The sequence below is a fragment of the Mandrillus leucophaeus genome, unplaced genomic scaffold (assembly GCF_000951045.1).
Source record: "Mandrillus leucophaeus isolate KB7577 unplaced genomic scaffold, Mleu.le_1.0 Scaffold256, whole genome shotgun sequence".
Taxonomy (NCBI): Eukaryota; Metazoa; Chordata; class Mammalia; order Primates; family Cercopithecidae; genus Mandrillus; species Mandrillus leucophaeus.
This window is the reverse complement of record NW_012102654.1, coordinates 3,401,080-3,428,849: the sequence shown is the minus strand read 5'-3', so window position 1 is coordinate 3,428,849 and position 27,770 is coordinate 3,401,080. Positions and strand designations below refer to the sequence as shown.

The 27,770-nt window shown below is 41.5% G+C and overlaps 1 protein-coding gene across 3 annotated transcripts in view; it reads left to right on the top strand.

Moving 5' to 3' along the window:
• The window catches only part of INTS9 (integrator complex subunit 9), a 130,186-nt gene that overhangs the window by 44,931 nt on the left and 57,485 nt on the right, over positions 1–27,770 (top strand). For 2 of the 3 annotated variants that reach the window (XM_011983905.1, XM_011983906.1), the window contains 2 exons: positions 10,551–10,690; positions 12,946–13,032. In XM_011983905.1, coding sequence (XP_011839295.1) covers positions 10,551–10,690; positions 12,946–13,032 — 227 coding nt within the window. Of the gene's footprint in view, positions 1–3,305; positions 3,369–10,550; positions 10,691–12,945; positions 13,033–27,770 lie in introns of all 3 variants that reach the window. The other variant, XM_011983904.1, reaches the window with a different exon arrangement.

Below are 27,770 nucleotides of genomic sequence, written 5' to 3'. Positions count from 1 at the left end.
ATGGCTTTTTTTTTCCCTCTCTAAAAAACCCCAAGATCTATGCTGGGGTCTTCAGGACATGGTAGCTACTATTTTTAAGTGCCTTTTAGAGAATGTCACTGTTCTGATTCAGATCTGTTTTGCTCATGTGTAGAAATTTAAGTACTTCTGCTGCAAATACCTTTTATCACCACAGAAAGAAAACTGTTATTTCTAGAATTGCAATGAGTGTTCAAAGACAAGGTTTTTTAAAGAATCAATCCAGTTCATTTTGTGATTGGAAAGAGTAAAACCTTTTTTTAAATAACTTTAAAATCCTCAAGTAGATGAGTTTTAAACTGCTTCTATCAAGGGTCAGATCAGGTAGGGCTTTGTAAAAAGCTTGGTTCTTTTTTGGGTAACGAGAGGCCACAGAAGGTTACAGAAGGACAGTGGCATTGTCAGATTGGATCACTCTGGCCACTGTGTGGGGAATGGTCTGAGGAGCAGAGTGTTTGACTTCCCTGGCAGTGCCTTCGTGTGTAGGGGACAGTGCTCTTAGGTAAATTTGAGTAGAGGGTCTCCCACACTATGATCTGTGATTCCATTTCAGCCTGTCCTGATAGTCTAGAATGGATAATCTTTATAGATGATTTAAAAAAAAAAAACAGTTCTAGGAATCTGGGATTTGGAGTTCTATTACGACTTTAATGACTGACTACACCTAAAATAAATGGCTTAAATTACTTCTTTCTCTTTGAGGCTATTAAATTTTTGACATTAGGTTATCTTTTCAGTAATTTCTTCCTCGGATCAATAGTTAGACAGTTATTTAATAAATGAAAGACTAAAGTTACCAAAAAATGTTCCAACTATAAGCTAGTCAAACTTTGTACTAAAATCAGAGGTATAGGAAGGTTAAAGACTGTAAAGCCCCCTCAGGCCACTTCTTAGTCCCCTAAATCATTCTTCCTTTCCTCAGTTTCACATTTGAAAAACTAAGAGTTTAAAGATGCTTAACATGATTCATCTAAATAAAGCATTTTCTCTTGTAATAGATTAAACTATTAAATAAAGAGGTGTTCTTTTTACAGAATTAATTCCTGTAACTGCACTGTAGCCTCAAGTACAAGCCAAATGTATAATTTGAAACCAGATTTTCTTCAGAGCTGACTGTAAAATTATGTGACATTCAGAAACCTGTGCACCTGATTTCAGCCTGATTCTCCTGCTGGCTATAAATCATTGTTCCCTGCAAAAGGCTCTGAAGCATCCCATTACCAGCGCATTGTGAGCGAAATGACTTGCATGTGTATGTGGGAGTATTTCATTAGAAGGGAGTGGTGAATAAAATACAGTGACATTGTAAGTGTTTGGAATGGCAAATATGCTTCTGCAGGTCAGGAAGGATGACAGCCTGCAAGGAGACTTCATCATATGCCCTGTCCTGAAATGTAGCATTATGGGGAAGAAGATTACATAGCCCATTTAAGGCCAGGCAAAGCTTTGAAATTTCCCATGATTTGTCTTTAATCATTTTTAACCTCATCCTAAGGGAGTGGGGAGTCTTCTCCCATTAAACATAATTGCTCATTTGTTTTTAGCTGGCAGGTACATTGTAATTAAGAACAGTGTTCAGTCTTCTTTCGGCTCAGCCTGTCACTAGTTAAATGGTACTCATCTAAGGAGAGGAACCAGAGTGTATAGTGGAAGGCAAGGGGAGGAAATTGTCTATCAAGGTTCTGATATGAGACTTATAACATTCAAAAGGACAGTACTATGTAGTCAGTGCCCTATTTTCAGATAAAGATTGAGAGTAAAATCATTCAGACTCTGATATGTAACTATAGATACATGTATATATAGATACGTATAATATATGTTGAGTGACTAATGGAAACATGATAGAACAAAATTACAAAAGTATCTTTCCCTTTCTGGAAAGAGCAAAGGAAACTGTCAACCACATTCTATCTTTTACTGGTTTCAGTGTGAAGTCATAGGTAGCTTTAACCTTGATGGTGCAAAAAATTCACTGTGGACTTCAGTTTAAAGTGTCAGTGAGAGGAGAAAGCATTAGTGGCCTTCAGGAGGCATCGTAGCAGACCCTATTGGTAGCCCACCCATATCTCTCGGACTTTGCTATTTCACTGTCCTCTGTCATAATTCCATCTGCCAGTGTCTGTATGGCTTTGCCTGAGAGTTTTTTTCCTGAGGCTGCACAAAATGCAGGAGTTGGTATATAAACATTTCAGCCCCATTGCTCCTCAGTGGGATAATTTGGAGCTGTCTGTGTTAGATCATTTCTGAGTTTCCCCATGGGGATAAGTTCCAGTTGCCCCAAGTTGTATGTGGCTCAGTGACAAAGCCATTATCTGTCACCTTCCTTTGCACTGATCACTTCTCCACTCTGTTTTCTCAGCACCTCCCATATGAACTACCTTCTGTCAAACTCTTTTCTCAGGGTCAGTCTGTGGGGGAAAGACAGGTTTATTAAATTTGGTGGGTCATGGGTGGGGTGAGAAGCTGGACTATATCTATTTATTTATACATATACTTTTTTCTTTTGAATAAATACATTTGGTTTATAATGCTAAATAAATGGTATGTTGTGCAAGGAAAAACGTTATATTCGTGGTGCTGGTGGTGGTTGTGGTGGAGGTGGAGGTGGCAGTGGTGGAGGTGGAGGTGGTGGTGGTGGTGATGGTGGAGGCAGTGGTGGTACTTGTGGTAGCGGAGGAGGTGGTGATGGTGGTAGTGCTGGTGGTGGATGCTGAATCCCTGTTTCAGGCTCTTGACCCTCCCTCCTTACGTCCCCCTTTCCTCCCAACCCTTGGTAGGTGGAGAAAAAGCCTCTAAACAGTTTATGTAGGGCCATGACTCCTAGCCTGACAGCATAACAGAATCACTGGAGGTGCTTGTTATAAACACACATTCCATGGCCTTCTCCCCAGTTTCTGATCCCTTCAGTCTTAGATAGGGCCAGGGATCTTTTTTATAATCCACGTCCCCACATAATTCTGGTGTTGCTAGTACAGTTTGCATACCTTATTTGGAAACCACTGGATTGTGGGTTATGGGAGCAGCACATACCCATGCATGGAAGATGTTTCAAAAAATGTGCATTCAAGTCCTGAGTCTGCAACCAACCAGCATTTTACCCTTAATAAGACACTTGGCCTGCCTGAGCCTAAACACAGGACAGTCGGCCTAATAACCTCCCAGCTTCCCTCCAACTCTAGTAGTCTATGATTCTTCGTGAAAAGTTTTGTTTGAGGAGTATATTTATTTGGTCCTATATGTACTGGGTATCTCTTCCTTGTGTTTTTCCTTTTCATTTCTTTTAGGAGCTAAAGGAGTGCTCGGGTCATGTATTTGTGGATTCTGTGCCTGAATTCTGTTTACCAGAGGTAAGATTAAGGTGAATCTTATTGTAGAAACAAACCTTATTATGTAATTGTTCAAAATGAAGTCAAGAAATAATTTTAAGAGGCTTAGCTTCCTGTTTTCAAGTTTAGATGAATCCGTTATTCCAGGCACATTGTTACACAGCCAAAATGTGATCATTTAGCAGCTTTTTATATTGTCTGTAAGTCATTTACGTCACTCTCTTCTTCCTATTTCCTGTTCTTTCTGTAATCCCCACTAATACTCCTACTAGGGCATGTTTTGAGCAAGGTAAGGAAATAACTCAAGCCTTTTAGTTTTATGATTCTGATGCCTATGTGCTTAGGTTAGCCATATGTGTCCTGGTCTTGCTTTATGGTGGATAACTGACAATTGCTATTATTTAGCCAATGCCAGTAAACTGTAAAAATTCTTGCTGACTTGAAATACCATATTTAATATTGTTTGAAATTCATAGATTCTGAACTGAGTCGTAGAAAACAGTTACTTATTATTATCATAGTGAGACTTATTGTTAGGGTGTGGGGCCAGTTTCATCCTTTCAAGGGAAACTAAGATCAGTTTCCGTTTGTTTTAAAGGCAGCTAATCTCAGCTGAGAGACCTAATCCCCAGAGTAGCCTAGATGCGGTTCTTAACAGACATGTGAAATGTGGAAAGCCGGAGCTGCTCGCAGGTTCATGAGAAGGTGCCATCCTCTTTTTTCCATATGCCCAGTGGATCACAGTACCTGTAGAAAATACTTCCACAAATTCAGGGCCAAAGAGAAAAAGAATTTGGAGTGCAGTTTCTCTTATTTTTGTTTTCTCTTCTTCCTTCTCTTTCCATTTCTACGCTTTGTTTAATATCCTGTAGATCAACATTTTTATCTCTCTTGGAAGTATGTGTATATGTCTTTGAGGGTACCAGAGCAAACAGAAAAAGAAACAGACAAACGTGGTAATTGAAGTTGGCAGATAAGGGAGAAAGTTTGAGATTTAGTAGTAAGCCTAAAGCTGAAGGAATCCAAGAATCCAGAGCTCTCCATCACCGTTAACCAAAGTCATTTTGTCATCCTCATTTGTCACTTAGGAATTGGTAGGGCAGTTCACCATCTGTTTGAAGATTCCTGATCCTAGGTGCTACATTTGTTTTCAGTTGACCACGTGTGATACTGACTACTGCAACTTTCTGTTTATGGACACCACTGTAGAATTTATGAATTGGTGTTCCGATGGCTTTCTGACTTACTCTTTAGGATACTCAGCTTTTCAATTAGACAGTTACCATTCCACAGTTCACTTTTGCCAAGCTAAAGGATTATTGATATATTTAGGGTTCTAGAGCCATATACATTTTTTCAGGCAAGATTTTAGGGCACAAATTAGTAATAGTCACTGTTTTAAGGTAGAGCCAGGCCTTGTATGATTGGAAAAAAAATGGGAGAGTAATGGAAGCAGGAGAGAGGCACTTATTATAGCCCAGTCTTCACTGACTTGTGGGTAAGCCACACAGTCAAGGTCCCAATCGTCATGAAATTTACAAACTAGTACAAATAGCTTATATATCTTTGTATCCCAGTACAGTACGCAACCAGTAAATGAGGGTTGTTTTGATTGAATTTATGGTCTGTAGAACCCCAAGTGTTGGTATACAACAGTTTTAAAGATAGAGTAATCTTTACTGGATTCCATTGAGTGAACATATGTCAGTAAATATGTTAGTACAGTTGACCATTGAACAATACGAGTTTGAACTGGAAAAGTCCACTTACATGTGGAGTTTTTCCATTATGACAATTTGAAAAAAACTTGCAGATGAACTGCATAGTCTAGAAATAGCAAACAAATTAAGAAAACGTTAGACATGTCATTAATTCATAAAGTATGTGTAGAAACTAGTCTATTTTCTCATTTACCACCATGAAGTATACACAAATTTATTATAAAAAGAGAATTTTTTTTTTTTTTTTTTTTTTTTGAGACAGAGTTTTGCTCTGTCACCTAGGCTGGAGTACAGTGGCATAATCTTGGATCATTGCAACCTCAGCCTCCTGGGTTCAAGCGATTCTCCTGCCTCAGCCTCCCAAGTAGCTGGGATTACAGGTGCCCACCACTATGCCCTGCTAATTTTTGTATTTTTAGTAGAGACAGGGTTTCACTATGTTGGCCAGGCTGATCTTAAACTCCTGACCTCGGGTGATCCACCCACCTCGGCCTCCCAAAGTGCTGGGATTACAGGCATGAGCCACCACGCCCAGCCAATAATTTTTTTTCATTGGCTCTATTGCCCAGGCTGGAGTGCAGTAGTTCGATCTCAGCTCACTGCAACCTCCGCCTTCCTGGCTCAAGCCATCCTCCCACCTCAACCTCCCAAGTAGCTGGGACCACGGATGCACACAACCACACCCTGCTAATTTTGTATTTTTTGTAGAGAGGGGTTTTGCCTTGTTATCCAAGCTGGTTTTGAACTTCTGAGCTCAAGCAATCTGCGTCAGCCTCCCAAAGTGCTGGAATTATAGGTTTGAGCCACCATGCCCGGCTGAAAAAGTTAAAATTTATCAAAATTATGCACACCAACATTTACAGACCATACATGACACGATTTGCACTCGAAAGAAACATAAATGAGCATTAAGATTCAGTATTTAATGACATGCATAAAACTGTAGTACAGTCTATAACTTCATAGCCACCTCCTGTTGCTGTTGTGGTGAGCTCAAGTGTCCGCTTAAAACACCATGTGATGCCAGTCATCTCCATGTGAGCCGGTCCCCTCTCCTGTAAATTGCGTATTGCAGGAAAGAGTGATCTCTCACAATTCTCATGGATCTTGCGTCATGTTTAATGCGGTACCGTTAACCTCGAATAACACCATGGGACCCATACGAAGTGCCACTAGTGATGCTTGAAGTGCTCCCAAGAAGCAAAGAAAAGTCGTGGCATTACAAGGAAAAGTTGAAGTGCCTGATATGTAGATTGAAGTCTGCAGCTGACATTGCCCGCCATTTCGGGACAAATGAATCCAGCATAAGGACCATTGTAAAAAAGGACCATTGTTAAAAAAAAAAAAAGGAAAAAGAAAAGAAAAACAAGAGAAAACACATGAAGCTGTCACTGTAGCTACACCAGCAGGCATGAAAAGTTGTACTTCTTGTGAAATACATTTTTACCTTGTATTGAAAATACAGCATTACGTGGGTGCAAGTCTGCTATAAGAAAGGCATACCTGTAGACTCTGATGTGATTCAAGAAAAAGTGAAATCATTGTATGACAACTTAAAGCAAAAGGAAAGCTTAAAAAAATGTCAAGATAACAGGAAAAGCAGCTTCCTCCAGCCAAGAGACAGCAGACAGATTCCTAGATGCCATTAAGAAAATCACTGAGGAGAAAGACTATCTGCCTGAACGGGTTTTTAATGCAGATGAAAGTGTCCTAATCTGGGAGAAAATGTCACAAAAAAAACATTTATTAGGAAGAGAAGTGAGTTCCAACGCTTAAGGCAGGAAGGGATAGGCTAACTCTACTGTTTTGTGCAAATGCACTCGGGTTTTTTTGTTTGTTTATTTGTTTGTTTTTAATCAGGACTGCCTTTGTCTATAAAGTGGCCAACCCCTGATCCCTGAAGGAAAAAGATAAACACCAGTTGCCAGTCTTTGGCTTGTACAACAAGAAGGCCTGGACAGCGAGAACCGCTTTTCAGGATCGGTTTCACTGATGCTTTGTCCCTGAAGTCAAGAAGTACCTTGCCACTAAGGGACTGCATTTTAAAGTTCTTTCAGTATTGGACAATGCCTCTGGCCACCCATAATCCCATGAGTTCAACTCCAAAGGTGTCAGAGTGGTCTAATGCCCTAAACACACCATCACTAATTCAGCCTCTAGATCAGGAGGTCATAAGAACCTTTGAGCCTCATCACAGGACTCTGTGGAAAGGACTGTCAGCTCTATGGAAGAGGACCCCAACAGAACATCATGAAAGTCTGGAAGGATTACACCATTGAACCTGCCATCATTGTTATAGAAAGAGCTATGAAGCCTGAAACAATAAATAAATTCCTGCTAGAGGAAACTGTGTCCAGGTGTTGTACTTCACAGGATTTACAACAGAACCAATCAAGAAACTTAAGAAAGAGATTGTGGATATGACAAAAAAAAAAAAAAAAGTGGGAGGTGAAGCGTTTCAAGATATGGAACTTGGAGAAATTCAGGAGCCTATTAGCACACCAGAGGAGTTAACAGAAGATGACCTGACCAAGATGAGTGCTTCTGAACCAGTGCCAGATGATGAAGAAGAAGGCATAGAAGAAGCAGTGCTGGAAAACAAATTGACATTAGACAGTCAGGCAGAAGGGTTGCGATTATTCAAGACTGCTTTTGACTTCTTTTACAACTTAGATCCTTCTATGATATGGGCACAGAAACTAAAATGGTGGAAGAAGGGTTGATACCATATAGAAACATTTTTAGAGAAATGAAAACGTGAAAATGTCAAACAAATTATGACATATATCCGTAAGCACTCCGAGTGTGCTGGTTTCTCCTACCTTGCCTTCTACCTCCTACACTTCTTCCTCTCTGCCACCCAAGACAACAAGACCAACCCCTCTTCCTCCTTCTCCTCAGTCTGTTTAATGTGAAGATGACAAAAATAAAGACCTCTATGATGATTCACTTCCACTTAATGGATAGTAAATGTATTTTCTTTTCCTTATGATTTTTTTTGTTTTTGAGATGGGGTCTCACTTTATTGCCCAGCCTGAAGTGTGATGGTACAACCATAATTCACTGCAGCCTCGACCTCCTGGGCTCAAGTGATCCTCCTGTCTCAGCCTCCGAGTAGATGGGACTACAGGTGTGCAGCACCATGCCTGGCTAATTGTTTAAACATTAGGTCTCACTATGTTAACCAGGCTGGTCTCAAACTCCTGGCCTCAAGCAGTCCTCCCACCTCAGCCCCACAAAGTGCTGGGATTACAGGTATGAGCCACCACATCTGGCTCCTTATGATTTTCTTAATAACGTTTTCTTTTCTCTAGCTTATTTTATTGTAAGAATATAGTATATAGTATATATGCAAAGTATGTGTTAATTATGTTATCAGGAAGGCTTCTAGTCAACAGTAGGCTATTAATAGTTAAGTTTGAGGGGAGTCAAAAGTTATTTTCAACTGTCCAGGGAGTCAGCACCCCTAACCCCTGTGTTGGTCAAGAGTTACATGTATATAAATGTGGTTTGGAATTTAAATTTCTCAGAGGAAAAATGTTTTATGTCAGCATACATTTTTGATATATACCAACAGAATAATTTTTTATTTTTTTAATTCTAGACTCTGTGGGCTGGTTCTTAGACATTAAAGAGAAATTTCAAGTTTTCTCACCCAGTTTCTGTATACATGAGGACTGGTGGCGATGGTTTTCAGCTTTATTGTTACTTCAGTGTGATTCGCATTGTTTTCTTCTGGATCTATCACTGTGCTACTCCATCTTAATTTCCCTATTTGTTTAAAAATGATGCTAGGGAGGTAGTGGAGAGTAGGACCAGCAAAGAGTTATACGGTCCTTCATGAGGAGGACACTGTCTTGCAAGGGCAGTGCACAACTTGGGGTGAAGGTTAGGATGGGTTGGCTGTTCATTAGGCATGGTGTTCACACAGACAGCAGTACCCTGGCACTGAGTAGTTTATGAGCTCTGCTGGCATCCTGTCCTTGGGGGCCAATGCTGCCTGGCATCTTTATTAAATTACTCATTTTGTTTGTAAAGTTACTCAACTGAAAAATACCCATAGCCAGAATGGCACCCTGCCTCTCTTCATCTGCTTGTGTCACATCATCCTTCTTATTTCTTCTTCGTGGGGATGTATTATCTCAAGGACCCACCTCTTAACCGAGTCACTTGCTTTTCCTTAGTGCACCGTACATTTCCCAGAGTTATGGGAAATGTACCTCCACGGCGGAGGGCCCTGTGAGTGACGGGTTGTCTCTGAACCACGGTGTCTCACTTCTCCCAGAACATGCCACTAATAAAGCTGCATTCCTTCAACAGAAGCACACCAAGGCTTGTTAAGTACTGGCTGCCACAGGTGGGAGGGGACAGAGGAATCACACAGGACAAAGTGCTACTTTGAGGTGTTGTGTATAGATTGTGAACTGTCATAAGGGTTACACATACAGACCAGGCTTGGTGGCTTGCTGTAATCCTACCACTTTGGGAGACTGAGGCAGCCAGATCACTTGAGGTCAGGAGTTTGAGACCAGCTTAGCCAACATGGCGAAACCCCATCTCTACTAAAAATACAAAAATTAGCCAGGCGTGGTAGGGCACATCTGTAATCCCAGCTACTCTGTCTCAAAAAGAAATAAAAATTTAAAAATTGAGTTACACATACAATACTTTGGGAGTTCTGAGGAAGTTGTGGTTTCTATCTTGTGAGCAAATCAGGAAGACCTAGTGGAAGAAGAGAATTGCGCCTTGACAGACTGGTAGGACTTAAATATATGGAAGAATTTTAGGTGTTTTCCTAAAATTTACCCAAACTTGGATAGCCTTTTCCCTCACCTGCTAACCTGTCTTTTCTCCCTTTTTACATGACCTTAGTGATGAACTTCAAAGCGCAGATCTGGGGTTAAGATTAGAATGGAAGATGAAAAGATAATTTCCTTTCATTACTGCCACTCTGCTTTTTTGGAGAGCTCTATAACCAGCACTAAACTAACAAAAGTTACCTCAAAAGAAAAACCAAAACAATTGTCTCTCCATCTGGCTTTTGAAGAGCTGGTTTCTGTGTGCTGCGTCCCCATTGCCCATTAATCTGTAGCAGTGGGGTGTTGTGTTCTAGTGTATGCTTGCAGCCTATATGCTGCTCTCTCTGCTTCCAGTTACCTGGTTTCACTTGCCTGGCAGCAGCTGCCGAAGGGTCCCGCTGTCATTTAACCTCATAAGTCTAATTCAGAAGAATTCTGTTCTAGTAAAATCAGAGTGCTGCCTCTGGGCTGGCTGTGTTCTCATTGCTGGCCATCCTGTCCTGCTACTTAATGTCAGTGTGGAAAACCTCTTCAAATGAGAGAATGGCAGTGTTGCAGGGAAAGCCATTATTATTCTGCAATACAGAAACTACTTCTCTGCATTCTGACAACATCGTTTTTTAGTCACATCATATTGATCGATCCCTGAACAGATATATATCATTCCCTCCCTTTCTTTTCAGACCGAGCTAATAGATCTGTCTACGGTAGATGTGATTCTCATCTCTAACTATCACTGTATGATGGCGCTGCCATACATCACCGAGCACACTGGCTTCACGGGCACAGTGTATGCCACGGAACCGACCGTCCAGATCGGCAGGTGAGAGGGTTGATTCTGATCCCGCTAGGATGTGGCTACGGAGCTCCTCCTTCAGTGACGACGCTGTCACAGTATTATACCAGAGCTGGTGGTTACTTCCTTCTGAACAACTAACCCAAAGAACAGGCAGGAGTAGGCGACTCTCTAGATGAGGAATGTTCATTGGAAATGCCTAAGGATTGATGGTGCAAGTAGCCTTGTTGGTCTTTTTCTTATAAATTAATTGGAAGGAGTTCATGGAGACAGCTGTACAGAGGATACTAATTAGGGGAGGTAATGTTTAGGAAGATGCCACAAAGATGCAAGGCAGAGGGCTTCAAAGGGAAAGAGTGTAGCATCTTTAAGAAGACATTTTATTGCTTTGCTTTCAAAAATTCCCCCTTTTGTGGTTTGTTGTAGACTATAAATGGAGACAGCTTGTAGAAAATATAGGATAGATAAGTAAATAGATGGTTAAGTTGTCTCTGCTGTTGACGGAGTGAAACTGAGCAATCTAGGAGTAAAACTGTAGTTTTCCTTTGACTCTGAGAAGCCTCTGCCATCCCTTTCTCTGCCCCTACTAAGCCTTTGTGACACGGGTGGTTACCACAAGTAACCATAGTATCATTTAGTGAGAAATTAGGTAAAGAAAATTACTCCAGAAAAAAAAATTTGTCGATTTATTTTTTTGAAAGAATAAGAATGGTATAAGTTGAAACTGTCAGGTCCCAAAATGTGAGACTTAAGAATTGCTGTAGACTCCTAGGTTGGATTCTGGAGTCTTATAGATGAAATAATGTGTTTTCTTGTTTTTATGTCAAACCATATTACCTGCACTGTGTATGTAACCATAAGGTTGCTGAGAAAGGGCTCTCATAGGAAAGTAAAACACTCAAAGTGATGCATCAATTTCAATTGAGAGGATAAGCTAAAAAACTAGCCTCTAGTCTGGAAAAGTTAAAGCAGTGAGAATCAGCACACCATACTGTTCCTATGAAAGCTACATCCAGGACACCAGTGAGCTGGAATCACAGGTCTTGAGATGTTGAAACTAGCAGTCTTCCTTCAAGATGGAAGGAGGAGATGGTATTAGGCCAAAATAAATAAATAAGAGTGAAATGAAGTTGTTTAGCTTTCAAATACTAATACATTAATGGCTTAACAGTATGTATATGTTAGCTTGGAGGGGATTTAAGTCAATACATATCACCAGTGTTAGATTAGGAATGAGGATTCAAGGTGTTAAATCCATTTCTAGCTTTGTGGTCATCCTCTGGCCATCAAGAATTCCCGCAGTTCTCTGTCCTGTGAATCCCCAAAGCCTGTGTACCTTGATCCAACTGATAGCGCAGCATTTCTTGGATTCCTCATGCCTGGTTCTGTGGTACTCCAGCTCATCTCAGAGAGAGCTAGCCTTCTGCATTTAGCAGCCTACTCCATTTGTCCTTGGAGTATTCTTCCAGATGGAATTTTGCTAATTCCTAAAACATGTCAAGAAAACTTATTTTATCCATTTAAAATGTTCATTTAGGCCGGCCGTGGTGGCTCACGCCTGTAATCCCAGCACTTTGAGAGGCCGAGACAGGTGGATTCGCCTGAGGTCAGGAGTTCGAGACCAACCTGGCCAACACAGTGAAACCCTGTCTCTACTAAAAATACAAAAACTTAGCTCTATGTGGTGGCAGGTGCCTGTAATCCCAGCTACTCGGGTGGCTGAGGCAGGAGAATCGCTTGAACCCAGGAGGCGGAGGTTGCAGTGAGCTGAGATTGTGCCATTGCACTCCAGCCTAGGCAACAAGAGTGAAACTCAGTCTCAAAAAAAAAAAAAGTTCATTTAATATTGTAATTTAAAAAAAAAAAATCCTGCCCATTCCCTGCTGTGTCACCAAAATTAGATACTTGACAGTCATTTAACTTCTCCCTATGTATTTTTAGTAACATAAAGGTAGAGATCTTAGAGTGAGAGTTAAAACAGGCTTGTGTATTTCTATGTTTAGAGACAAGAAACGGGCCAGGCTTGTTTTAAAGGTGAATTAAATTTAAGTTCAGGATTTTTAGCACGGAAATGCAATAAGAGAGTGAGGATTTTGTTTAACTTAATATCAACTGGTGATCAAGTTTATGTGCAGCAGAGAGGAAGATGATGATGAGATGGTGTAGGAGGAGGTGGGCAAGTCATTTCTCCTGGCCAACTGTTAGAGTAGGGTGTTTCTCTAATTTTTTTTTTTTTTCTAATTTTTTAATGGGTGTTCCTCACTTTTTTTCTTTAAACTCAGGCTTCTCATGGAAGAGCTGGTGAATTTCATTGAAAGAGTGCCAAAGGCTCAGTCTGCCTCCTTGTGGAAGAATAAGGACATTCAGAGGTGAGGAACAGACCACTCTCTTCCCAGAGACTATAGCGCCAGGTGCTTTGCAAAGCAGTCTCATTTGATTTCTTCTTCTATGCTTAAACAATGATTTGGTTATATTAAAGATTCTCTTTTTCCTAATACATGAAAGGGTTACATTTGATTCAACCAATGTTTTTTGAGAGGCAACTATGTGCAAGGTGCTATGCTGGGTACTGGAGTTTTTAGGAACAATTGGCTCTGTCCATGAGGTGCTCAAAGTTTAATGTAAAATCAGATAACTCAGGTCAGTTACAGTTTGCATGGCATGTCTTAGAAGAGATGTTTGCCAGCTAGGCGCGGTGGCTCACGCTTGTAATCCCAGCACTTTGGGAGGCCGAGATGGGCAGATCACCTGAGTTTGGGAGTTTGAGACCAGCCTGACCAACATGGAGAAACCCCGTCTCTACGAAAAATACAAAAAGATTAGCCGGGTGGTAGCGCATGCCTGTAATCACAGCTATTCGGGAGGCTGAGGCAGGAGAATTGCTTGAACCCGGAAGGCAGAGGTTTTAGTGAGCCGAGATTGTGCCATTGCGCTACAGCCTGGGCAGCAAGAGTGAAACTCCATCTCAAACAAACAAACAAAAAAAAGATGTTTACCCACAGTGCTGTAGGCACTCAGAAACTGAAGAACCCTGCTTAGGGAGGCTGAGAAGGACATTCCTTAGGAGATGACAGTTGAGATGGGTCTTGGAAGAAGAAATGGACTTGTCCCTATTGCAGAGGTTGAGAAGAGAAGTCCAGGCACGGTGTCATGGGACATAGTATATTCAGGAAACAGTGAGATGTTCAGTGTGGATTAGGGTGAGTAGAGAGGTGAGAGGTGCAAGTAAAGGGGTGAGTTGGAGCAAGAGAATGAAGATTCTCATATGTGAAACTTGAGTTTTATATTGTTGAGAGTGTGAACTCGGCCAGTGAAGGTTTATAAGGAGGCAGATGACCACATTTGTTTTGGGGAAGGTAACTCTGGAAGTAGCATAAAGGATGGACGGGAATGCAGAGACAGGCAGGAGGACCAGCAGTGTGACTGCTGAAATCCAGGGGAGATGACAAAACCTTGAACTAAGGCAGTATCTGTGAGCATGAAGCTGAAGTCTAACTTCAAAGGAATTTCTGAGATAGAATTAAAAAGAACTGGTAAGAGCTGTAAAAGAGGCTGTAAGTAATTAAGAAGGTAAGAGGAGAGCTGAGTGGAAGCCAAGGGACAAGGAAGTTTCAGAAAATATAGGTTGTTGTTGGTCTCAGATGCTGCAGGAATATCAAGTAAAATGGAGATGAGGCCCTTGGCTATAGGAATGGGGAAGTCCTTAACAATCCCAAAGAGGTGAGTTGCCGTAGAGTGCTAGGTCCAGGAACCAGTCTGTAAGAGATGAAGTAAGGAGAAATATGGTAGAAGCAGCAGCTTAATTTCACTTCCATGCTCTCTTACTTAAATTGGCAACAGAGTACCCCTGTGGATGTTAACACACTGGGCTTTCTCTAACCATAGCAATTCTGCCTTCACCTCCAGGCCCTGCAGCAGCCCCACCTTCTGATGGTGGCATCACATCTGGAGTAAAAACTAGTCTTTTGATTTCTTGTTTTCTTTTTCTTTTATTTATTTATTTATTTTTTTTTTTGAGATGGAGTCTCACTTTGTCGCCCAGGCTGGAGTGCAGTGGTGCAGTCTTGGCTCACCGCAACCTCTGCCTCCAGGGTTCAAGCGATTCTCCTGCCTCAGGCTCCCAAGTAGCTGGGACTACAGGTGCATGCCACCACGCCCAACCAATTTTCGTAATTTTAGTAGAGATGGGGTTTCACCATGTTGGCCGGAATGGTCTTGATCTCTTGACCTCGCAATCCAGCCACCTCGGCCTCCCAAAGTGCTGGGATTATAGGTGTGAGTCACTGCACCCGGCATAGTCTTATAATTTCTTAGGCAGTTTATATTCCATATGCTCCTACCCAAATCCACTTTTTTCCAGTTGGCACTGGTTTCTCTTTCCCTCTAGATCAGCGATTTGTAGTCATCTGCTTATTTCAACATTAGAATGTCTTAGTTTTTGCAGATTTTCTTTTGATTAGAATATAAATACGTAGCTAGAGGAATACACTTTTTCTATAGTGACTATTTCAGAGCTTGAGCATTAGTCTCCTCCGTGCATCCCTTTGTACACATGTTATTTATTTTACTTATGTAACACTTGTTGTGTGCCAGGCACTCCTTCTAAATGTGTTGTTTAATTTATGTATTCCTTTAATAAATAGGTAGGTAAGTAGTCGTGTTACTACATTTTTTTTTTTTTTTCCGAGATGAGGTTTCTCTCTGTCTCCCAGGCTGGAGTGCAGTGGTGTGATCTCTGCTCACTGCAACCCCTGCCTCCCAAGGTTCAAGCAATTCTTCTGCCTCAGCCTCCCGAGTAGCGGGACTACAGGTGCGTGCCACCATGCCCGGCTAATTTTTGTGTTTTTAGTAGAGATGGGGTTTCACCATATTGGCCAGGCTGGTCTCAAACTTATGACCTCATGATCTGCCCACCTCAGCCTCACAAAGTGTTGGGATTACAGACGTGAACCACCACACCCAGCCAGTGTTATTACTTTTTTACAGGAGAGAAAACTGATACAGAGAGATTAAGTAACTTGTCCAAGGTTACACAGCTAGTGAGTGGCAAGATTTGCATTCAAACCCAGCCAGCCAGCTAGCCTGGCTGCAGGGTCCATGCTCCTCACCCTTCTGCTGGGCCACCTCTTGTGCACACACACATGCCTCTTCTCACATGCATGTGAGCCGCTTCTTGTGTCAGGGGATGAGGAAGTAGGCTTGCCTGTGCATTTTCTCCTGTGTTTTAAGGATCTTCTGAATGTCCATTTCCTTGTTCGGGGATGTATAGTGTGGGCGTGGCTTCACATTAGGAAACATTTTCTGGACATGTGCATATATAAGTCTTCGGAGTGTATGTGAATGGCCTCCTTGATCTGACTGCCCTGGTGCAGTACCGCATTCTTGTTCCCAGCTCCCTTTTCTCTTTTCCTCAGTTCTGATAACCTCCCTTCTTTTGTTTTCATCTCCCGTGTGCCCACTGGACTGGACAGGACCCCAGTTCCCTACATCTCCCTCTCAGGACTTTGTTTTCTTTCCCATGGAACATGCATGCTCTGACCTCCCTTCTTCCTCTTAAATAGAAACCATTTATAGTGTTTTGCTGCAAATAATTTTGGCACACCACAAATAGTGTTCAAAAGTCAGTATTTCTTGGCCAGGTGCAGTGACTCAGGCCTGTAATCCCAGCATTTTGGGAGACCGATGCGGGCAGATCACTTGAGGTCAGGAGTTCCAAGACCAGCCTGGCCACTATGGTAAAACCCCGTCTCTACCAAAAATACAAAAAAAATTAGCCAGGCATAGTGGCGGACACCTGTAGTCCCAGCTACTCAGAAGGCTGAGGCAGAAGAATCGCTTGAACCTGCGAGGCAGAGGTTGCAGTAAGCTGAGATCACGCCCCTGCACTCCAGCCTGGGGGACAGAGTGAGGACTCTGTCTAAAAAAAAAAAAAAAAGGCAGTATTTCCTGACTCCCAAATCTTGGGCAAAGTCTTAGGAAGCCCCAAATGCTTGCTTCACCTTTTCTCTTGTGACCTTGGGCACAATCCTCGGCCATTTTTTCTTTGCCTCCCATTTTGCCACACAAAAGAAGTGCCACCTACATTAGGGAGAGTATGAATGAGGCTAAAGGAGGAGAAGGCTAGGGAGGGGCCTGAAAGGTATTTCCTAAGATGCACAAGAAATCTCCCTTTCTAAAAGTTTTTTCATTTTAAGTTCTGGGATATGCGTGTAGGACATGCAGGTTTGTTACATAGGTAAACATGTGCCATGGTGGTTTGCTGCACCTGTCAACCGATCACCTAGGTAGTAAGCCCCGTATGCATTAGCTGTTTATCCCAATGCTCTCTCTCCCCACTCCGCCTTCCCTGAGAGGCCCCAATGTGTGTTGTTCCCCTGCCTGTGTCCATGTGTTCTCATTGTTTAGCTCCCACTTAAAAGTGAGAACATGCAGTGTTTGGTTTTCTGTTCCTCAGTTTGCTGAGGATAATGGCTTCAGTTCCATCTATGTCCCTGCAACACACATGATCTCATTCCTTTTTATGGCTGCATAGTATTCCATGGTATATAGGTACCACATTTTTTTAATCCAGTCTATCATTGATGGCCATTTTGGTTGATTCCATGTCTTTGCTATTGTGAATAGGGCTGCAGTGAACATACACTTGCATGTATCTTTATAATAGAATGGAAATCGCCCTTTTAAAAGAAACTGCTAGTTGAACTGTGGGAAAAAATCAGAAACTGTTGAGACCAACTTGGTAGAGGAGCAAGGAGAGTAGTAACTTGCACTTTTGGAGAAGGCCGTCTTTGATTCTCACCCTGGCCAAGGATTGTGCTTTGATTTTTGAGCATGACAGCATGAGATGAGCCATAGTTATTGGTAGAGAAACGGAAGAGTCTAATTATTGGAAAATATACTGAGATGTGAAAGAGACACTCCATAGCTGTGTTCTCTTTTTCTCCTAGATAAATTCAGCATAAATATTAGAAGTGGTAGAAGAGTTTGAAGAGCTATTTTTTTTTTTTTTTAATTTTTTGAGACAGGGTCTCTGTCACCCAGACTGGAGTACAGTGGTGCAATGTCGGCTCACTGCAGCCTCCACCTCCCGGGGTTCAAGCGATTATCCCTCATCAATTTGCTGAGTAACTGGGACTAAAGGTGCACACCTCCATGCTCGCTAATTTTTGTATTTTTTGGGTTTCACCATGTTGGCCAGGTTGGTCTCAAACTCAAGTGATCCGCCTACCTCAGCCTGCCAAAGTGCTGGGATTATAGGCATGAGCCACTGTGCTTGGCCATAAGAGCTATTTATTCTTTAATTGGCATCAAGCGAAAGAGTTCTTTTGAAATATTCACCTAGAATTTAATCTTGGACCAGAGTTCTAAAAGTGCTGCATTTGGACAATGTTTGTGCTAAGGGATTTACATCACCTTTAGATTTCTCTCTATCACAAGCTAGTTGATATCTAGCGTCCCAAACTACTGTGGCATGCTACATTGACAAATGCTATTTTTTGCTATCTAGTTCACCAAAATTTTTCCCATTATGTAGGCTGTATCTTCTCTTTATGTTTTCATTCTTTTTTTGTTGTTGTTGTTGTTATTTTCTTCATTCTTGCGCTTTGCCTGTCCAGGTCTTCCAAAGTAGGGATCACAGGTCCACATGCCTACAGAGCTGAGGAAGGTACACACCGGAGTGAGATGGGCTGGTGGAAAATGTGGACCAGTGACCACACCCCTCTATAGGGGCAGCTGACTCGCAACTCCAGCAGATCGTGGCCATATGGGAATGTGAGCCCACAGTTGCCAAGCCTTCCTTAGAACTCAAAGTCTAGATGTTGTAAATGTGACTTTTAAAAAATCTTTTTAGAAATGTTGGCTGCTACATTAGAATAAAATCCCGTATGATCTGAGCAAAGTACCTCTTTGAGAGGTACTTTGAGAGGTACTCGATTTGAGACTTGAGCCCCCAATTTTTGACTTACACTATATATAGGCAGACTCAAAGCAGATCTTGTCAAGTGCCTAGAATTAATACATCTTAGTAGCTTACATTACTAATAAAACAATCAACTAAAGAAAACAGTAAATTAAAAATTTTCAAACTCAGTCAAAAGAATCTGACAAATTCTCGTAAATCATTTGAAGTTAGTTCGAATTAGCATTTGATTTATTATTAGTACATGTACCAAAAAAAAAAAAAACTATTACTCCTACTTTTTGGCAGCTGTATAACTTCCTGCCTCAGTTGACAGTGCTCCTTGAGATTTATATCAAAGAAGTTAGCCATCCTTCTTCCTAACTTTGACATTACAGTTTACTCTTGAAAAAGAGATGGATTTTGAAGGGAAGGAAAAGGAGAACCCCTCACAATATAATTTTTGGGTCTCTGACTTTCCCACACTCACTTAAGTTTAGGTTTTTAATGGAAAAATGTAAAGGAAGATATTCCACTTAAGAAAGTAACCCCATCTCTAGTACTTCTTTTGTATAAAGCTAACATTTTTTATAAGATTAGAAATCTACAGTTACAATAAGGATAAATCATTACAATATATTGTCATCATCCTCATGCAAGCATTAAGCAATTAAGCTTTGATATATTCTTGGCTGAATTTTTATGGCAGTTTTTAATACTTGAAACTTGTAATGTGGCTTCATACCTTACAGAAGACTTAAAACTAGCCAGGCATGATGGCTCATTCCTGTAATCTCAGCAATTTGGGGGGCCAAGGCTGGTGGATCACCTGAGGTCAGGAGTTCAAGACCAGCATGACCAACATGGTGAGACCCCATCTCTGCTAAAAATACAAAATTAGTCACACCTATAGTCCCAGCTACTTGGGAGGCTGAGGCAGGAGAATCGCTTAAATCCAGGAGGTGGAAGTTGCGGTGAGCCAAGATCGTGCCATTTGCACTCCAGCCTGGGCAACAAGAGTGAAATTCCATCTCAAAACAAAACAAAACAAAACAAAAAAGACTTAAAACCATGCATGTTCAAGTTGAAGTTCCTCTGCTCTGACACCCCTTGGGTATGCGTACAGTTTATCAACTAACTCTATGATAGGAAGAGAAGATAAAAGTGTGTACTTGGAGGTCAAATAGACTGGTATTTGAATTTCAGATCTGTTTCTTGGTAACTGTGGCAACTTATTCCTTCTAGGCTCTATTTCCTCCTTCATGAAATAGGAGCGATATTAACAACTTAATAGGATTGTTGTAAGGACTAAATGAGTAATATGACTAAGTTCTTAAAATTATGCCAGTCACCCAGTAGGTGCTCAATAAATGCCAGTGTCCTTGTCTCCTTTAATAAGATAAGTGGCTTACATAATCTGCTTTTGTTAACCAGAACACATCTGTCTTCCACAGCCTAATGTACCTTCAGACACTGGCTTTCTGATGAAAGCAAGGTAGTCAAGTGGGCAGAAGGAAAACTGTTTTCAAACTCCACTGTTACCTGTAGTTAGCTGTCACTGTCACTCAGACTCTTAGACTCAATCTTTTCTGTAAAATAAGAATTAAATTATCTCTAAGTCCACTTGTGTTAGAGTTCTGAAAGTTGTCCAGAGAGAGGCTCCTTAAGGCAGGCCCTCAGAGAGCAGCAGTGCTTTGACGGAGTAATCACAGCTGGTTGGGCTTTGCGATTCCGGTCACTTCACTGTTTCATTTCACTCGGAGTTGATTAGCCTCTGAGGGACTGATTCATGCTGACCAGACTCCCAGGATGTAGAGTGACAAACAAAAATCCCGATTAATCACTTTAAAGTAAGACCTCTGACTGGCTCCAGAACTAGAGTGGCTCTTCTATCTAGGACACTCTATGCTAGCCAGGAAGTCCACTTAAGACCTCAAATTATGGGTAAGAAATTTTTCCATGAGCATAGGATTAGAGCAGAGATCGTTGACTTGCTCTCAAGAGTTGTTCCTGTCATGCTTTGGTAGCCTAAGCAATTGCTGTTTTTTAAGCACTAATTTGATCTAAAATAAACATCAGGGGTTATAACCTAGTTTCTGGTTAATATTGAAACATACTTCATTTTGAGGCTCCACAAACTCCGTATGGGTCCTTATTCTGCCAACATACCCAGTCCATCCCAGCCCCAACGGGCATGTTAAGCCCTTTGCTGTGATGAGAGTCAGGCAGGGAACTTTCTTGATTCCTATCTTCTTTGTATTCTCTCCTTATATTAATTTTGTTCATTCATTCATTCATTCATTCAACAAACACTTAATGCCCAGCCAGTTTTTTACTTACCACCTTCCAAGTGGTCCTTCTGGACTTAAAAGTCTTAATATTTAATAAAAACACAAAAGCATGCTGCTTTTGCTGGCAGGATGGAGGAAGAGGCCGCAGAGCTTTGGCATCATGTCAGAGCCCTGGGAAAGAAGTTCATCAGGCACTCAAGTGTGGTAAGAACAAAGCAAAACAATGAAATCCTTTAGAAAGTACTTATGAAGCATTTAGACTCTGAGAACTTGACTTTGATAAATTAGAAAGCCAGAGAAACACAGAACTAGTTCCCTCTGGGTTTCCTTATCCTTCTTATCCAAAATCAGCCAATAATTCTAATGGCTTTAAATGGCTCTATAAATGCCTCTCCGTAATTGGGACCTCAAGTAAGCCTAAGGAGAGTTTCTGGGAAAACTAAGTTAGACAAGATGTGTTAGGAGATAGCGGAAGCACAACAAAGTAACTAAATATCTAGAAAGAATAAAAGAGGATGTCAGCAAAAGGACTTTGTGGGCAGAAATATGAAATTCAGAGAATTTCAGAGTTGTTGAGTAACTACCAAATGCCTGGTATTATGATAAGTTTGTAGAAAAATACCCAAAAAAGTTTAAGATTTAGTCGCTCTACTCAAGGAGCTTGTCAAGCAGAGAAAATAGAGGCTAAATGGCAAGACTTAGGCTGGGCTGGGCAGATTGAGTAGGGCTTGAATGAGGAAAAAGAGACCATTCCAAGCGGGCAAGAGAGTGAGCAAGATAGAAGTCCTAGTCTTCTGTAACCTAACCACCGAAGTGACAGCCCATCATCATCTTTGTCATATTGGAAGCAAGCCACTTGATCCAGCTCACACTCAGGAGAGGATTCCACAAGGGGGTGAATCCTGTAGGTGGGGGTCACTTGGAGCCATGGCAGAAGCACCTGCCACAAAACCCTGAACCGGGCAGGTCAGACTGAACCAGAGGCAGTGGGGATGACTTGACTTTCCTCTTCTGGGCTACCCCTGAGCTCCTCCCTGATTTTTTTCACCACCTCTCACAGTTATAGGGCTCGCCTCTACCCAAACGTGGTGCAGTTCAGAGGGGACATGTTGATAATTGCATTGCTGGTTCTTTTCTTTCCTGGGATAGCAACTGAACTTTTTTTCTTTTGAGTGTCATTTATATTGGGCACTGTGCTCAGTGCTGAGGAGACAAAAATGAAAAAATATTGCTGTGTGAATCATATGATACAATGGGATAAAAAGATACACGTTACTCTTTTCAGTGGGTATTAGTAAAATACAAAACAAAAGGCGAATTTAACAAGACTGTTCTCCTTCTAACTACAGTGTTCTATGGATCTGATTAGCAAAAATCATCTGTAGTGAAAATTTCTGTATAAACATGCTTTCTTCAGTTTTTGTAGAACGTAAGTTTATGATTTCCATACCATTTACTTTAAAAGAAAAGATGGGAAAGATTCAGGCTGAAATATACTTGGATCTTCAGGAGCCTTTTGTTTTGCTGAAGAAAATTGTGTCCCTATTTGAAACACTAGTAATTTCTCTAGAAATAAGTTCTGGGCTGTTGAGGACAAAAGTTGCAGATGCTGTGCATCTTCATGCTTCCCTCTTTCCCTTCTAAGGGTTCGGTCAGAACACTGCTAGTACTCAATAAGCTGAATGTAAGACTGTTTCATCTCCAGCACACAATGAAAACATTAAAGTGACCAAAGCCTCTTTTTTAGCTCGGCTGTTCCAGTTCTTAGTCTGCTGAATTTTCATAGGGTGTTGTCCTAGATGGAAAGGGGAGACTGTGCTGGGAAGGGCCATCAAGAGAAGACAGAGCTAGCAGGAAGGAAAGCCCACGTGGTATAGTATTCTGGGTAATGGCAGTACTGGTTGTCAAATAATGGGTAAGGAGAATCACAGAAAGAAAGCAGGCATAGTTCTGGCCTTGTGTGTGACTTTCTAGTCAGCCTTTAAGAGAGGTGACTGTTGCAGGGCCCTGGCAAAGCTGGGGACAATGTGAAAGAAATTCAGCTGAATGGAGAGATGTGGTTGGAGTTGCAAGTGTTATTCATCATTATTCATCACAGTCCCTGCTCTCTAGCCACTCCCATGACAGCCTTCCAGCTCTGGCATTTTTAAGTCAAACTCTTTGGCTGCTACTGGGCCCAAAGTGAGAGGTCTTCATTTTCAGTGCAGGGCAGCCCCAGGAGGTTCAAGCCCCTGGGCTGCCTGATCCTGAGAACTTAAAGGAGGAGTCAAAGCTGGGTAGAACCTTGGGTTTTTCCTTGAGGCCTCTCAAGTTCAGAATCGTTGCTGCTAGTCAGAGTCAATCTCCTTGGGTTGGAGTCCACTGCAGTATTGTAGAGAAATGCATATGCTCCTGGGGCTGTGTTGGAGCAGGGCTGGAGACAAACCTTGACTCAGCATCTTTTCTGCACCAGACACTTCACATGCATTATATTATACATCATTTCCCCATTGCAGAGAAACTCTCAAAGGAAGGTAGTATTCTCTCCATTTTATAGATGAGGAAACTGAGGCTTGGAGGTGAAGAGCTAACTCCAGGATGTAAACCTAGACTTGTCTGGTTGTAAATTCTCTTTTTTCCTTATTTACCAGTGCCTCTGAGAGAAATATCTCCTTCCTCAAAGCAGGCAGTCGTGAGTTATGGGGATGAGGAGGTAAGAGATGCAGGAGCAGCAGACCCTGAGGTGGCCTCAGTCCAGAGGGAGCTTCTGTGCCACTTCCCTGCACTCCTGCCAGACTCAGGGCCAGCCAGCCTTCCTGAAGAGCATGTGAGTGTGCACCTAGCCTAGACTGGGGTCACAAGATCTGAGAGAAAGTGACAGATGTGTCTAGGTTTTAAGCAAGAGCAAGTAAGTGTTGTCCACTCAAAATGTAGAAGACAGAGGGACTTAGGTAGGTGGGGTGCAGGCAGGCAGGGCCTTGCACTGAAAAAGCCCGGTATAGATAGTACAGGCAAAAGCAGCGCCCAGATAAAGAAGGGCCTTAGGAAGTCATGCTGAGAGCCTTGGATTGTATCCTCAATGTATTGGTGAACCATTGAAGTTGGGGGATGATACGATCTTGAGATTTGCATTTGTAGTATATTGTTTAGGCCTTTCTGGGAGGGAAGGCCAGCCTGTAGGCAAGAATGACTCGAGTCCTTTGGCATCCCTTTTGTTGCCTTGTTCTGTTAAATTTTTCTTAGACTTAAGCACAGTCTGAACAGAAGCCCTGTATTGTGCGTGTCATTCCCCTTATGTGACTTACATCCTGAGACCACAGTCAGTGCTAAGTAAATATGTATAGAATAAATATTGCAAAACCTAAAGCAGTTCACTATGTGTACCTAAGATAAGTGAGTAAGAAAATCTTCATGTATCTGTTTATGTAGAAGGTAATGACAATGGATCATTGATACTTTGTTGCTAAAGAAACAAGGGTAAAAAGCATAGGAACAATTTGATCTATGTGCTGCTCTGGTTAAATCTTAATTCAGTGTTTCCATTGTTATGGCTGTATAAATGCAATTCACCGGCCGTATAAGATTATTAGGATTATTTTTTCTATCTTGCGCAACTTTTTGTTTTCCCTTAATTACCTTGTTTTCTTATTTGTGTAGTTATTTTATGTACCTATTGTCTCTATACTCTTCCCCTACTTGTCTCTCCTCAATATGTTTGTAAGTGATTACAAATTTCTCCTCTACCCTCTTAGGGTATCCAGTTGTGCGTAAGAATTAAACTGACATAAAACAGGTTAACAGAAGAAAGGCATACACATTTGATTAAATTACATATATGTAGGAGTCCGCACAGGAGAATGAAGACCCAAAGGAGCAGTTAGAGTTGAACGCAGACACTGAGTTGGACAAAGAGCAGGACGTTGGGAAAATGTGACAAGGGAAGGGGACTTGGGCCAGAGCAGTCAATTGGGTGGAGAAGTGACTGGGAAGATCAGGATTTAACAAGGTTTGCTGGTACAGGTTTTTCTCGAACTCCATTCCCTTTCCCTACAGATAAAATGTTACTTTCCTCCTGCTATAGGGAGGACATCTTCCATATGGGGATTTCATCTCTTTTCAGGAAGAAAAAGAGGAGGTCAGAGAGCTCTTCCTGCACCTGCTGTTTCTCAGGTGCCTTTACCTCAAACTAACCTTTATGCTGAAGTGGCATATTTTGGGGTGGCATATCCTGCCACCCATCATGTTCAGTCTCTGTAGGTATTCAGACAACTTTTGTCTCCTTGAAAAGTCCTCTCCCCAGCCTTCTCTCTCTGATGTCAGCTGTCTTGGTCCCAATGCCATGGCTTTCAGCTGAGGATTTTCCTCACCATTATCCCAAAGACTTCTTTTGCTTCTGTTAGAAGCTCTGTTTTCTGAGTCTTCCATTTTCTTGTTTACTCCTTGATTTTTCAGGCCACATCCTCCAGTAACTCCCTGACAAAGAATGTGTGGGAAGTAAATTTTCTGAATCTGCACATCTAAAACTATTTGGTAGAAATAACCCTCAAACTATTTGACAGAAATCTACATTAGATATAATTTTCTCTTACAAGTTGAAAACATTATTATATTTTCTTCTAGCTTCCAGGAGTGTTGTTGAAATGTCCAGTGCTGTTTTGAGCCTAGATCTTTAGTTTGTACCTCTTGATTCCCATATGATAGCTTTTAGAATCTTTATTCCTTGAGTTCATGATGATGGATCTTACTAAAGCAGTTTCATTCATGTGCTGAGTACTTAATGGGCCCTTTCAATTTAGAACAGGAGTGGCAACTGTTGGCCAGCACTGTTTCTGGGCCAAATCTGGCCCACCACTGTTTTTATAAAGCGTTATCAGAACACAGCCACGCTTATTTACATATTGTGTATGCTGTTACGCGATAAGCTGAATAGTTGTGATGGAGACTGTATGTGATCTGCAAAGCTTAAAATACCTGCAACCACTTATGGAAAAGGTTTGCCAATTCCCAATTTAGAAAATTAAGAATTTTAATTCTGGTTTTAAAAAAAGTTTTCCACTTCCCTTTTCTGTGTTCTGTCTTTCTGCAACTCTTGCTATTAGATGCTGAACTTCCTAGATTGTCATGTAAATATTTTTCTCTCCTCTTTTCCATCTGTTTTTCTTTTTGTTTGTTCTTCTGCAGAATTCCCTTAACTTCATTTCCCAAGCTTTCTATCCGTGTTTCATTCCTGCTGTAATATTTTTTAACATAAATTCTTCTGATTGTTAAATTAACCTTTTTATTGTAATATAAAAGACAGATATTAGTCATGCCCATAATCCCAGCACTTTGGGAGGCCACGGTGGGCAGATTGCTTGAGTCCAGCATGGGCAACGTGGCAAAATCCCATCTCTACAAAAAATAAACCGAGCCGGGCATGGTGGCACACACCTGTAGTCCCAGCTACTTTGGAAGCTGAGGCAGGAGGATCACTTGAGCTTAGGAAGTTGAGGCCGCAGTGTGCTGTGATTATGCCACTGCCCTCCAGCCTGGGTGACAGAGCAAGACCTTGTCTAAAAACAACAGCAGCAAAAACAAAAACAAAAAACAAACCCAGAGATATCAAAACACACAAAACTAATATATTGCTTAATAAATTACTATACAGCAACCACTCTTAAAGCCACCCCCCTAGTCAAGGAAGAGAACATTCCCAGCAACTCAAAAGCTCCAGTCCAATCACAGCCCCCTCTGAAATATTGCATGGTTTCAACTCATTGGGTGGTGGTGGTGGTGGTGGTGGTGGTTGTTTCAGCTGAAATTGTCCCATCTTTGAACACTGAAAGCCTTGTCAGGTGTTGATACGGTTTGCCTCTGTCCCCACCCAAATGTCAACTTGAATTGTTATCTCCCAGAATTCCCACATGTTGTGGGAGGGACCCAGGGGGAGATAATAGAATCATGCGGACCAGTTTTTCCTGTGCTATTCTCGTGATAGTGAATAAGTCTCACAAGATCTGATGGGTTTATCAGGGGCTTCTGCTTTTGCTTCTTCCTCATTTTCTCTTGCCACCGCCATGTAAGAAGTATCTTTCGCCTCCCGCCATGATTCTGAGGCCTCCCCAGCCATGTGGAACTGTAAGTCAAATTAAACCTACTTTTCTTCTCAGTCTCAGGTATGTCTTTATCAGCAGCATGAAAACAGACTCATTGTCCCCTAGGTCATTTCTTGTGACCCTCATAGTCTTTGATTGTTTCCTTGCCATCTGTGATAGCAGGATGTTTAAGACTCTTCTTGTACATTCTCTGCCCTAAATTACCCATTTCTCCAAGAAACCCTGGTTTCTCCAATGGGAAGTGGAATTTTAAGATCCCATTTTGGTTGTTAGCAATGCTCATTGCTACTCAATTGGTCATTGTTTCTAGTACTCTTTGGAGAACAGAGCATATATATTTCCCCCCACTTTCTTTTTACACTTGTACCATATCTGTGTTGTCAGAGTATATATTCGTTACATACTATCCTCCCTTCCTTTTAACCTTCATTTAGTCTGTCAGCTACTAGCAACTGTATATTTAATGCTCACTACTGGCCCATTCATACTGATGTTTCTTTAATCATTCTGATTGTCTGAAACTCAGTCTTCAGTAGATTTCTCGGGATGGGATCACAAGAACAGTATTCCCTGAGTTCCTGCATGTTCATAATTGTTTATCTGTGATCTTTGGCCTTGAAAGTCAGTTTTGCTAGATATATAGTCCTTGGCTTGCATTTTCTTTCTTTGAGTATCTTAAATATGTTCTCCTATTTTTTTCTAATATTAAACATTGCTGTTAAAACCACTGATAAAATCTAATTTTCTTTCCTTGTAAGTCACTTGCTCTTTTCCTAGATCCCAAAGGTTTGCTTGTTGTCTAAATATTTTCCCAGAATATGTCTGGCGTTCATTGTTCTGGG